The following is a 12573-nucleotide window of genomic DNA, read 5'->3' as shown; positions in this document are numbered from 1 at the left end:
GAAGATTCTCTGCTTCTGGATCTCTGCTTCATAAACCCCTCTGTACCCCATTTTGAAAACTATTAAAAATGAGAAGGTTAGAATACTGTATACGTGTGCGCTTACGAGAGGTGGTCGAAGTCCTCTATGGGTGCTCGGGGTTTCAGTGACCCTCGGTTCACTTCATTATGGAGCCCGTCCAGGAGGAAGCGCAGAAACTCCTGAGCATCCTGCTGACTGTTACAGAGACAGATATGAGAAAGGTGAAGCAGGGAAATTGAACACATTGTACTATCATGTACATCACTCTACTCACGCTCTACTCTTTCAGTTAGTTCATAAATCATTTAACTGATGACACAGACAGTATAGCAAGGGTAATTAGCACACTGACATGTTTGATCTGAAAAGCAGCGACTTACTTGTAGCCCATGAAGCGTGGAGCGTACTTCTGAATCTGAGTCTTGAAGTCAGAGGGACTGATGGCTTCGTTGCTTGCTGATGTCCACAGCGTCTGAGTGAGCTTGGCAAACTCTAAAAATGCATATGTGAATATTATGAAAATCCAAATGGGATTTGAATGTGATCTAGATTCAAATCAAAACCTGCGTGCAAAGTGCTATATAAATAAAACAGAATTAAATACTTGGTAATACTTGAAACGGATAAACAATAGGCAATAAAAATGAAAATACACTCATTTATAGAAATCTTCATGTTTCTCAGAATTTAATTTCTATTCATAGCAGCATTTTAAGATGACAAATAATGAAAATATATTTCCCTATGAATCAAAATCCAATTGTTAGAATTTTCCATCTCTATCTGATGCCTGTGATTGTCACACATATGGATGTGCACATACCCTCCATTAGAGCCGCCTTGGTCCTGCAGTTGTTGCTGAGGTCAGTACGGTGTGTGTTGCGCAGACAGTAGTCACGCAGGTCGTGTGTGTTACTCAAACACTGCAGAATGGAGTTCATGAAGCACTGTGGAAAGAGTGAGCTACATATTCAGTTGTCATCAATAATCCATGTCATTAATAATCAATGTGGTAAATATTTTCCAAGCTAACCTTTGGGTGGTAATTTATACAGTAATCTATTCATTAATGTATGCATTCATGTGGAATACTTACAGTGTTCCCCAGATTCCTTAGACCCACAAGTCCCAGAGCATTCTTGGAGTTCTAGAAGAGAAAGAACAGAAAGAAATAGAGATGATGATTATCAGCTGAGTTAAGGCAACCGCAAACACTTTTCAGCCAATATAGCATTACAGTAATAAAGCTCAACTCCATTCTGGATATATGTGCTATTGAGCACGCAGAAGAAGTCAAATGTGGTATACCAATGGTACCAGTGACTGTTAGGTTGTGTATTATATCACAAGAGGACCCTGTGAGCTGTTTCTGATTCCTTGAGAATTGCCCTTTTTCTCGACATTTTACCTCAACCATTTATGTATTGCACCTCAATTACAATTTTTAATTAACATTTTGATTATTTTAAATCATTACACTTATATTTAAAAAACGTGTTTTGGTTATAAAATGTATCCAGTGATTTGTGTTTTTATTTAGCTTTACTCTTAGTGATACAGGTACTGCTGCAGGGGTGGGCATGCTGTAATGGTGACGAACACTGATGCTGGAGACAGCCTGTGTGTGAGCTGTGAGCTTTGATTCCTCTTAACTGCATGTGGGCAGATTTGAAAAGAGACCCCGCTGGTCATCACTTCTCCTAAACAAACAGGCTCCATCTGCCGCATCACAACATGCGTGGCAACAAAAACAACACGCTGTTTATTAAACCGAGGATTAGTGTACAGTAACAGAGCGGCTGTGCTGATATAACTGTAGTTATGGAGGCAACGCTTGCGCCATTTTCTCCGGAGATTCAGATTCCAATGACAGTTAGTTTAAAAATATACACACAAACTGTGGGAGGACCACACAAATGCTTTCATGTGCTCTACAGTGATAAAGAAGGAACCTGAGTTTTATTTTATTATATTAATTATAAATTATTTTCATACTTTCTGTGTAAGTTTAAAGCTAGCCTGCAAATGAAAGAAAAAAACTTTTTTCTTCTGGTTGTTTAACCTACTTATGCAAAGATTGTTTATTTATTTATAGAAAAGAGGTCAGTGTACCGGTGATTAAAAAATGTTACAGTACAGTTCAGTGGACCAGTTCATTAACAATCAGTCGGTTCCTGCACATCTGATATCACGTCTGGAACTATTGCAACTTTCTTGGAATTCCCAATCTCTGTTCCAGGTTTAGTTCCAGTCCATTGAAAAATAACAGGTTAGGGCACTACTGCAGAGAGACTCATGGCCAGTTTTCCACTGATTAATCTCTAACACATAACTGTGTCAATAGCCTATTACAATGTGGAAAAAGAGTTCTCTCTCTCTCTCTCTCTCTCTCTCTCACACACACACACACACACACACACACACACACACACACACACACACACACACACACACATATATACACACACGCACGCCCTCACGTGCTCCTGCTCAGACTGAGAGGCAGTGTTGGCATTGAAAGTTTTCATCCCTTGCTTTTACTGCAGAACTAAGTTCAGCTACAATAGTGAAAACTGTTCAGCATTGATTGACTGTGCAAGATTGAAGTAAATATACTGACTTCAATGTGTAGGATAGTATGATTTCATTTGACCCTGATGGGTTAGTCATGCATGACTCAACTTAGTCACTTCAAACAATCAATAGCAACAGCTCGTGCCTCTCACACCTCCACAGTAATCAGATGCCTCATATGAGCACCTCTGGCTGCTCCCTCCCACACCCAATGTCGGTTACTAGGTTATACTGTTCATCACACCAGGGTGGAGGTGTGTGTCAGTCATGTTCAGCTCACCTGACATCATGATTGTATGAATAGATGACAACATTGGAGTGGGCTGACACCTGCAATAATGTAGGATTCAAATAAAAAAAATTTTAATAAATAAAAGTGCCAAAAGATTATTGTTTGGTCACTGCAATTATAGTTAGAGCTGAGGCTAGCAAAGGAAACATCTCACAAAGACATTACTACACTAACTCAGTTTGATAAAGTATCTTACAATTTTGAACTTGGCTGCTTTGGGCATTCAGTAATTGCATTAATATATGTATGTTTGCATGTTTGTATGAGATCTAGGTCTCCTTCAGCTTCATCACCACCCAGTTCTCTATGACAGAGGGCTAAGCCCAGGAGCAGCCTGCTGGCACTGCCATTGGGAGGGCACATTGTGCTGTTCACTCATTGGGAGGCGGCAGAGTAGCAGTGAAACTGATTGGACTTAATCCTGAAAGCCTAGGGCTCTATGCAAATTGGCTGGCAGGAGCTGAAAGAGAGTAAGGAGGAACATTGTGTCCTTAACCTGAGATTATACAACATGTCGTCACATGCAGGCTAAAGAGAGCTTATGTTGCCAACCCGCATCACTTTCTATCCAACACACACACATAGCCAAGTGAGCATGTGGCCAAACGCTCTAACAGGTCCATGGCTGTTACTGTACACCCATCATTTCGGTTTCTGACAAAACATCAATTTGATATAGAAATTAAAATAGGATGCTTTTCCTAGACAGACTGCTATATAAACAATGCACAATGCCTGGGTAAGCACACTAATAGTTAGGTGACTGATAACACACATTCCTCCACAAGGGAGCCTCTCAGCTGCCCACCAAATCATCCAGATTATGTAACAGCATGCTCTCCTCATTTTAGGAAATACAGTCACTAAGCTCAGGCTTTTAAGCAAAATGAAATCCTTTCTTATAAATACAGCAAAGGCAAGTTAGGTTATTGCCAGCCAGGATGCTGATAAGAATTTCCAAATCAAAGATCAAACATGTTCAAGCAAGGCCTGGCAATTTCTGCAATGTGAGTGTATACTGACAAAGTCAAACTCGGGCTGAAATGCCAAATGAACTGACCTTTAAATCAAATGTGTGTTTGATTAGGATTTTATCTGATCTGGAAAACGGTACATTAAGTGCTCGACACAGTGAAACATTTCTGAGGACATTTCATGACATTAAGCATTTCTTAAGTACAAACAATAATTTCCTGTAGTCCAGCTCCTTTAAGCTGCATTTTAGCATTTTACCTGCTCTAACACACTCATGCTACTCTCCTAAACGATTTGTTAATGAACTGATGAAGTGAGTCAGATGTGTTAGAGCAGTCAGAATATTAATTGTACCATTTAGGAAGACTCTACCAGTAAATGAATAAGCCTGTACTCCTAGGTCATCATTATTAATATTCCATTAACTGCCCCCATCAGATACAAAGGGTCCATTCCCCCCGCCCCCCCAAGCCTGTCAAGGTACCTTCAAAAGTTGTACATAAGGCCAATGATATCCCTTGATGATGTTCTATACAATTATGTTCCACTAATTGAAAGTATAAGTGATGTACCGTTGAGGGTACCAGCCTAGCAACAAGTGCTTGCGCCTTTAAATCCCAGGTTTTTTTTCTGAAGTGACTAAAGAAAATGCTCAGTATTACTCTAGAGCTCACAGGGTATTTTAACTATTCGCTTGTTGAAGGTGCATACCTCTTTTTTTTCTACTTCTGCATAACAATGGAATAGTTGCATACACCTACAGTTTAAAATATTATATAGGTGCATTGTTGCTTTTCACAAGATAGATGTATGCTTCCAGGTATAATGGAGGTTACCATTGTACACCCAGGCTGCCTTCTTGGGAGTTTTAAAGGGTCGCAATGCACACGACTGTCTTAGCTACAGTTTGGTAGATTACAATTTTGTGTTACAGAAAGTATGTAACAGGGATTTAAGATCAGTTTTCAGCATTTTCTCGGCGCAGATGCGCAGTAGAGAGTGCGCAGTAGGCGTTTGCACAAAGTGAAAGCAGCACAGAGGTGCACCAAGAGCATCCACGATCATGATTCTGGATTAAGAAACAGCTAAAACTGCAGGGTTTTTTTTTCTTGTACACGTCTAACGCATTCATTTTTTTAACGTAATAAATAATCACACGTTGAGACAGAGTTGGTTACAGGTAGGGGACAGGTTTTTTTTCGGGCTGCACAGTTCTAAAGCAAGGTGTTCTGGGAACTGTGGACACCCCAGACAAAGATTACGCACTAAATCTGGGTGTAAAGTCGACCTAAGAATACTACGAAAAGGTTAAGGGAGAGACGGACACTGGGACAGACGTCTTACCTTCGCTTGGTTAATGAGCAGACCGACGAAAGTGGACACCAGCATTGAGCGCGACACCGACGCACTTTTACTGCGCGCCTCCGCTTTGCTGAAGGGGAAAACGGACGCCGGAGGCTCCTCGGGCACCGTCACCGTGTACGACTGACGCAGGCTGGGCATAGTGACGATAAAACCGACCTTAAACACGAATGAAATCTCTTTGCGGTTATATGCGCTTAAGTCTGCAAGTCAGGGACGCTGTTGATCTCGTCTTCGGACAGATGTTTGTCTGCTGATGTGGTTACATGGCGAGTGTCCTTGAGCCCGAGTTGAAGCGAATGTGCAATGCATTCACTAAAAAAGCAAATAAATTATGTAGAAAAGATGGACAATAGTCCCTGTAGTCCGGGTTTGTCTCAGAGCGGTAGAGGACACTAATCGACAGGTCGGCGCGCCGCGGTTAGCCTTTAACTCGGAGCGCGGATCCGCCCCCTCGAGCCTGACGTCACGGTGCTGTTTTGACGTCAGCAAGCGGAGGACGAGTCGAGACGCATTTTTCTTCCAGTGACGGTGTTCGGTTTTTCTGTTCACCGTTTGTCCGATTAACTCCGTGTAGATGAGCTCACATGTATCTTCACTCAGTTCAGGGAAGTGTCCCTAATGCGGTTCTGATGTGTATGACTGTCCTGCACTAATGAACCAGCAGGAACAATCCACCAAACTGTGCTGGAATCTGAAGCCTCCAGCACCACACTTCGACTGCCTTGGCTTTTAGCTCTCTGAGTCATCCGCAGAAGTGCTATTGCTTCTGTAGTGTTACACAGGTGTGTGAGAAAATGCACACTCTCCAACAAAGCACACACACATGAACAAGCCCAGCTAAAATATACACATAATACATAGTCTCAAACACCACATCTACAAAAGGTGTGTCAGTAAATAGTTTTGGAAAGCCATAACCCTTTAGAGATTTGGGTCTCACCCCAAGAACACCCATGAATTTATGCCTGACTCATTTTAATGGTCACATGGGTCAATAAGGTCAAAAACCATGTTGCAGTTGTGGACATCATTTATGTCTAAGAGCTTTGTGGGCTTTCTATCAGCATGTTGTGAGCAGACAGACAGCACAAAACCACAATTATAGAAATGCCAGGCAAGAAATGAGTGCAAACACTGAAAAGGATGTTGATTATTCTATACTACCATTTCATTATCTTATAACCTCACAGTACACAAGCAAATCTTGTCTGTCCATCATAAATCATCATATAAAAATGCACATTAAATGACACCAGTAACTAACCAACTAATACAGTTTCATGCCATCTTCCAGTCTCTGCTCTGTTGTTGCCTGGAAGACATGAAATAATTATTTTTTATTATATTTATATTTATTTATTATATTATATATTATGCAGCTTACAGTATTTTGTTTATTGAAATCATGATTCTTGACCAAGAAACCTTCTTGGTCAAGAATCACAATCTTTGGCTTCGTTGTCAGTGAGGCTCATAAATGTGGACTGGGAATGAGAGTGAGTCAGTGTAGGTGCCATTAAAAAAAATTACCTCTGCATGCATTTCTACTTCGACAGTTTCTCAGATACTATTATTGTCAGGCATGTATGTGTTCATCGCTCCTTCATGACAGGAATTCAGAATTAATGAATCTGCATTGTGTGCCCAGACCAGAAGGTTCATTACATTTAGCTCTTCACCACATGCAAGAGTTGTGCCGCCTTTGTCAGGGACAGCTGAAAAGGTAATTATGCACCCATCAGGAACAGGCTTACTCCTTCTGTTCCTCCAGCTGTGTGGGCAGGCATCGGTCTCAGGTATTTTGGATACTCAGAAGTACATCTGTTGCATGTGTATTCAACAAAAAACAAAAGGGTTATATTCTTTACTGACGATTTGTTTCCTGAAAAATGATGTTTAGATGATGCAAAATACCTATATCTCCCCTAAAATGATTTAAAGGAGCACTTCACAATTTTCCAACTCAATTTTTTATCTTTATTACAGACCATAATAAACAAAATATTGTGAAAATATTCTACAAGATCTGCTATTATAAAGTAGTTTCTAAATGACTAAATCTTTACACAGCAGTGAATTGATAATCCATTTTCCTCCATTTGTGTTAATAAATGCATTCACTGAGAAAACATCACTCAGGATTTTGCTTATATAAGGCTTGTTTGAAGCAAATGATTCTGACCAACAATGATGGATGTGACAAACACAGCTCTGCAATGACTAAGCTGTGTTAAAAAAAAGAAGATACAAAGAGAGTGAGAGACATGAAAAGCTTTGACTCTTCATAGCCAAAAGTATGGAGCCAAAATCACATAGGAGCACATTAACTGTCTCTGTGTAACAGTTACATTATGCAGGGCTGTGCAAAGAAAAGACAAAGTAACGCCAGCTGTCTCCCTCTTCCTTTTCTTCAATTTCTCACTGAATGTAATGAACCTTTCATGCAGAACAAACACCAGATACAAAAATACAACCCTGCAGTGATCTTAGCCTGAGTTTATTAAACAAGCAGCGTGCCAATGACAAGTGGACAATGATTGAGCACATTTATCCCCGTGTTTGGCCTTGATGCAGGTTTTGAGCTACAGAACAAAGGGTCTGGTTTTTATAGCCTTGCACACATCCTTCTGCATCCCTGGGAACTGGGCACAAAGCAGGAAAACACCCTTCATGGGATTCATATGAAAGGGTAATTTAGAGTAACTAATCCACCTACTGGCCAGCCTGTACAGAAAGGCTAAAAGTTAATCGATAAACAGGAAAAAAAGAACCCAGTTAAGTTTTTTTTTTCATCAAAACCCGTTTCTCTGCAATGGAAATTGGTTTTTCACTGAAGGTCCAAATGGATAAGCTTTCTGCTTCTTTGCAGGTGATCTAATTGTCAGATAGCTCAAGGACCACACCGTGGTCCTCATCCTGCTGTCCACCAACAGACTGGTTAGAATTTAAAAATAAAGGTTTGCTTGCTTAGTCATATTTGGTTGTTGCACTATTGCATGTAAGCTTGCCTAGTAATGCTTATATGCACCACACACACACACACACACACACACACACACACACACACACACACACACACACAAAAGTTTTTGAGACAGATGCATGTTCCTTTTTTTATATGCAACAAATTAGGTAAAACTCCAAATTTTATATTTTTATATACAGGATATTTTAAGAGGAAACTGTAGAACCTGGAGGAAACCCACAAAGATATGATAAGAATTAAAATCTGCATGGACCAGAGATCAGAATTCAACCACTGACTTTAGAGGTGTGATACTGATAGATCATGCATGGTATGACTACGAACACAAACTAACAGGGTAAAATGGTCAGTCTGAGCTATTGATAAGATAAAAAGGGCATTGTGGAAAGTAGATATGGAAGTGCTAATTTTGGAATTTCAGTTAGTAGTCGATATTGTGTCAGCTTTATTGTAACTTCCAAAGTTCATAATAGTCAATACTCAATTTACCAAAACATTATATGAAACATTTTACTGCCTCATCATACTAATCTTTATAATTGAAAAGATCATTCATAAAGAGTTTACCTCCAGCATCTTTAAAGCTAGTCTTAGAAATAAATGACAAAATCAAGCTGAATCCCAAATGGCTTCCTTTTAATTTAAGCCTACTACATATTTAGTAATATAATAGCATTCTATCAATGTTTGTCTGATACCTGAGTAACATGACTAACATTTTAAACATTTAGTATAAACCAACAAGCAGGACTAAAATTGTCAAAAGTGCATCCTCATCAACTGAATGCTGGTGGACCCCATCATTCTTATTTGTCTCTTTTCTTTCAGATGCAAAAGGGGTGAGAAAGATAAGATCAGTCAAACATTACTGGTTTTGTATGAGCATTGCCTTCACTCATAAAAGCAAATTACCAATAATGAACATTTCAAATTTGCTTAAAATAGTATTTATTTTTTTATTTTTTTGCCTTTTACTTGAAATGGTTTACCTCCAGCATCTTTAAAGCTAGTCTTAGAAACAAATGACAAAATTAAACTGAATCCCATTTTAATTTAAGCCTACTACAGTAATATAGTAATATAATAGCATTCTATCACCAACTAAATGTATTACACACTCGACAAAATTACTATAAAAAATTCTGCCAAGTTGATCATGATTTCTTGAAGGACAAGGAGTAAAAAGGAAGCAGAATTATTTGTTGAAAATTCTGGAACACTGAGACTCTTCAGATATGTTCAACCATTAAACTTCAATCAAGGTGGTCTTTTACTGCACAATTTTGAGCAACACAAATCTTTACATGGTCATTTGAATTTGAGTTGTTAACTATAGTTAAATATGGCCAATGTTACACGTTTTATGGTCCGAATGCTGGCACAAATATTAAATTACTTACAGGTGGGAGGAATCATGAAGTACTGTTACCAATTAGAGCTTTAAAAAGATGATGAATCATTGCAAAGCGGTATGAGATGGCACCATATTTTATTGTCAGGTTGGCAGCAGAGGGGACCCAAATAACATCTGGCTTGTGGTGATACATTTCCACTAATTGCGAAATAGCAACAGGCGGAGCAACAGATGGGCTCAAGTCGAAAGCTTGTAGTGACCTATATGGTAGGTTTAACCGAAAGGTCAGTCAGTGGCAGTATAACAAACTTCTTATATGTGTAGATGTGCAGGAATGCTGCAGATGAACCACGCTGGTGTGGATGATGTGTGGGCTGCGTTGTTCATTCAAAAAAGAAAATGTGAGAAAGCAGTGGATGCTGTATTTAGGCAGAAATTGAAACAGTGTGCCTTCACCTTGATGCTGCCAGCATACACACTCAGACACATACACGCAGACACACGCGCTGAAAGAAAAAAGGAGATATGTCGGGGATATGTGTGCACGACAAGCTTAATCTATTATAAGCTGCAGCACAGACGGAGTGATGTCACCAAGACCACTGCAGTGACTCAGTCTGGACCCACCAGTCGAAAATAGAAACACAACATTGCACTGACCTCTAAAAGACTCCACAATGGCTCACGGCGCATGCACTGCAACAACATTCACAAACATCACAGTGACGTAAATTACGCGTCACCGACTCATAGCAGCCTACAGATGTGCAACGAATAAGACAAAGCATCAGGGTGCATTTATAGCCATGTTCCAAATAACCATGCTACACACATCTAAAACCGACTGTCATATACTCGCACAAGTCACATGACTACCAGAGAGCCATGTGATGAAGAGCTATAGTACTGTAATGTGAGCAGACCTCTAATGTCTCTGTTAAGATGCTACTTAGCAGCCAGTATTTCTGTAGGAAATTAGATAACTAAAGAATCAAAGTCAAATAATGAGAAATTCACTGGTAATGCAGCTTTATTAAAATACAAGAAAACAAAGTGTAACATTTTGAAATGTTTGTCTGATACCTGAGTAACATGACTAACATTTTAACATTTAGTGTAAACCAAAAAACAAGACTAAAATTGTCAAAAGTGCATCCTGATCAACTGAATGCTGGTGGACGACATCATTCTTTTTTTTCACTTTTCTTTCAGGAGCAAAAGGGTTGAGAGAATTTCTCTTCTAAGCAGATATCTTATTTTAGCTGCCTGAATGTGAAGAGAGCTTTGAGTGCTCTGACTGACCTTTAAATAGATCAGAATTTGAGGTTTTAATGGATCACAGCTGAATGCAACATTTCTTGAATAAACCACTATTTTTGAAAAATTATGTAAAAATGATTTCATATAATATCAGCAGTGAAGACATTTGGCTGAAATTAACATGGATCTGTCACTAAGTAAAATGAATTACTGTGATTAAAATAACTTGCTGCAGCAATTCTAATGATTATCATTCTAATGATTAAGAAAGTCAACAGTATCTGGATTACACGATACAGCAAACATACAGCAAACACTATACTGTAGCTCTGCACTATGCATGATATGAGTCAAAGGACAGCTGAGAATCACATGATTCCTGGTGAATGCTTGGAAAGTATTTTATCTGTTGAAGATTTGCACGTTTTATTGTGTTAAAGATTTAACTAAATCCCTTTTGAGTCAATAGCACATGGCATGTAAAGGAGCATGAGTAAAGATTCTCTGGTCTCGTAAAACAAAAGAAGAGTAGAGCGATATATCTCACAAAAACCAGAATAACCAACTGGTTAATACCATCCTATAGTGAAGCATAGTGGTTCTCAGTGTAAGGGATAGGAACACTCCCACTTTATGCATAAACCAGCACCACATCTTGAAAAGATTCCTGGAGTAACTTAAGTAATTAGAATACAGAAAATTGTTTAGTTCATTTAACTCCACACGAAGCACTGGGTTTCACGTAGACCCCTGCTAAGCACCTGCTGCTACGCACCACCTGCTAAACTCTGGAGTGCTCTGGACAGGAAACACAGAAGATGCTGCAGAATTTTAAAAAATGGAGGAATAGGGAGAAAATATTGAGAGAAGAAGATTTATATGAATGCCTATTTCTGACATTTAAAAAAAAGTTCAGCCTACTTTTTTTTCTTTTGCAATTCCGAGTTTTTTCTGGTAATTCAGAATTTTTCTTTCTCTCACAATTCCCTTGCAATTGCAACTTTATTTCTCTCAATTCTGTCTTTATTTCTCTCAATTCTGTCTTTATTTTTCGGGGCAAAAAATCAGGCTGAAGAAAATGCAAAAAAGTTTCCAAAGTTGGGATGATTTCAAACTAAAACATAAATAAAACAACAAATCTTGAAGGGTTCGTGGGCCTCTTTTATGAACTCTGATCTTTAGTTGATCTTAAGTTTTTTTAATTTTTTAATTGGATTTAATTCAGGTGATTGGCTGGGCCATTCTAGCAACTTTATTTTCTTTCTCTAAAACCAATTGAGAGTTTACTTGGCTGTGTGTTTGGGATCATGGCCTTGCTGAAAAGTCCACCCTCGTTTCATCTTCATCATTCTGGTGGAACATTTTTTCATTCATACTTCCGTCAATTGTACGAAGTTTGCCAGTATTGTATGCTGAAAAGCAGCCCCACACCATGATGTTCCCACCGCCAAACCTCACTGTTGGTATGGAGTTTTTCGAGTGATGTGCAGTGCCATTTGAACCTTTAGAAATATATTTACTGAGAAAAATTGTGACGTGTTCAATACTTATTTTACCTGCTGTATATATACATAAATACATATACATATATATATATATATATATATATATATATATATATATATATATATATATATATATATATATATATATATATATATATAGCCATGGTGTAATTATTAATGCAGCCAATATATGTTTTAACACACACATACACAAAGGGCACATGTACACACAGAAGAAGGC

At 38.7% G+C, this 12573-nt stretch overlaps 1 protein-coding gene across 2 annotated transcripts in view; it reads right to left on the bottom strand.

The window, feature by feature from the left end:
• The window catches only part of usp2b (ubiquitin specific peptidase 2b), a 43779-nt gene that overhangs the window by 4050 nt on the left and 27156 nt on the right, over nucleotides 1-12573 (bottom strand). The window contains exons 1-5 of one of the 2 annotated variants that reach the window (XM_046838679.1): nucleotides 5207-5662; nucleotides 1118-1168; nucleotides 845-968; nucleotides 402-513; nucleotides 106-216 (exon numbers count right to left, since the gene is read on the bottom strand). In XM_046838679.1, the coding sequence (XP_046694635.1) occupies nucleotides 106-216; nucleotides 402-513; nucleotides 845-968; nucleotides 1118-1168; nucleotides 5207-5365 (557 nt within the window). In that variant the 5' untranslated portion in view covers nucleotides 5366-5662. Of the gene's footprint in view, nucleotides 1-105; nucleotides 217-401; nucleotides 514-844; nucleotides 969-1117; nucleotides 1169-5206; nucleotides 5663-12573 lie in introns of those variants that run through there. The other variant, XM_046838678.1, reaches the window with a different exon arrangement.

This window comes from Silurus meridionalis, chromosome 25, assembly GCF_014805685.1.
Source record: "Silurus meridionalis isolate SWU-2019-XX chromosome 25, ASM1480568v1, whole genome shotgun sequence".
Lineage (NCBI taxonomy): Eukaryota > Metazoa > Chordata > Actinopteri > Siluriformes > Siluridae > Silurus > Silurus meridionalis.
This window is presented reverse-complemented; position numbering and strand designations above follow the sequence as displayed.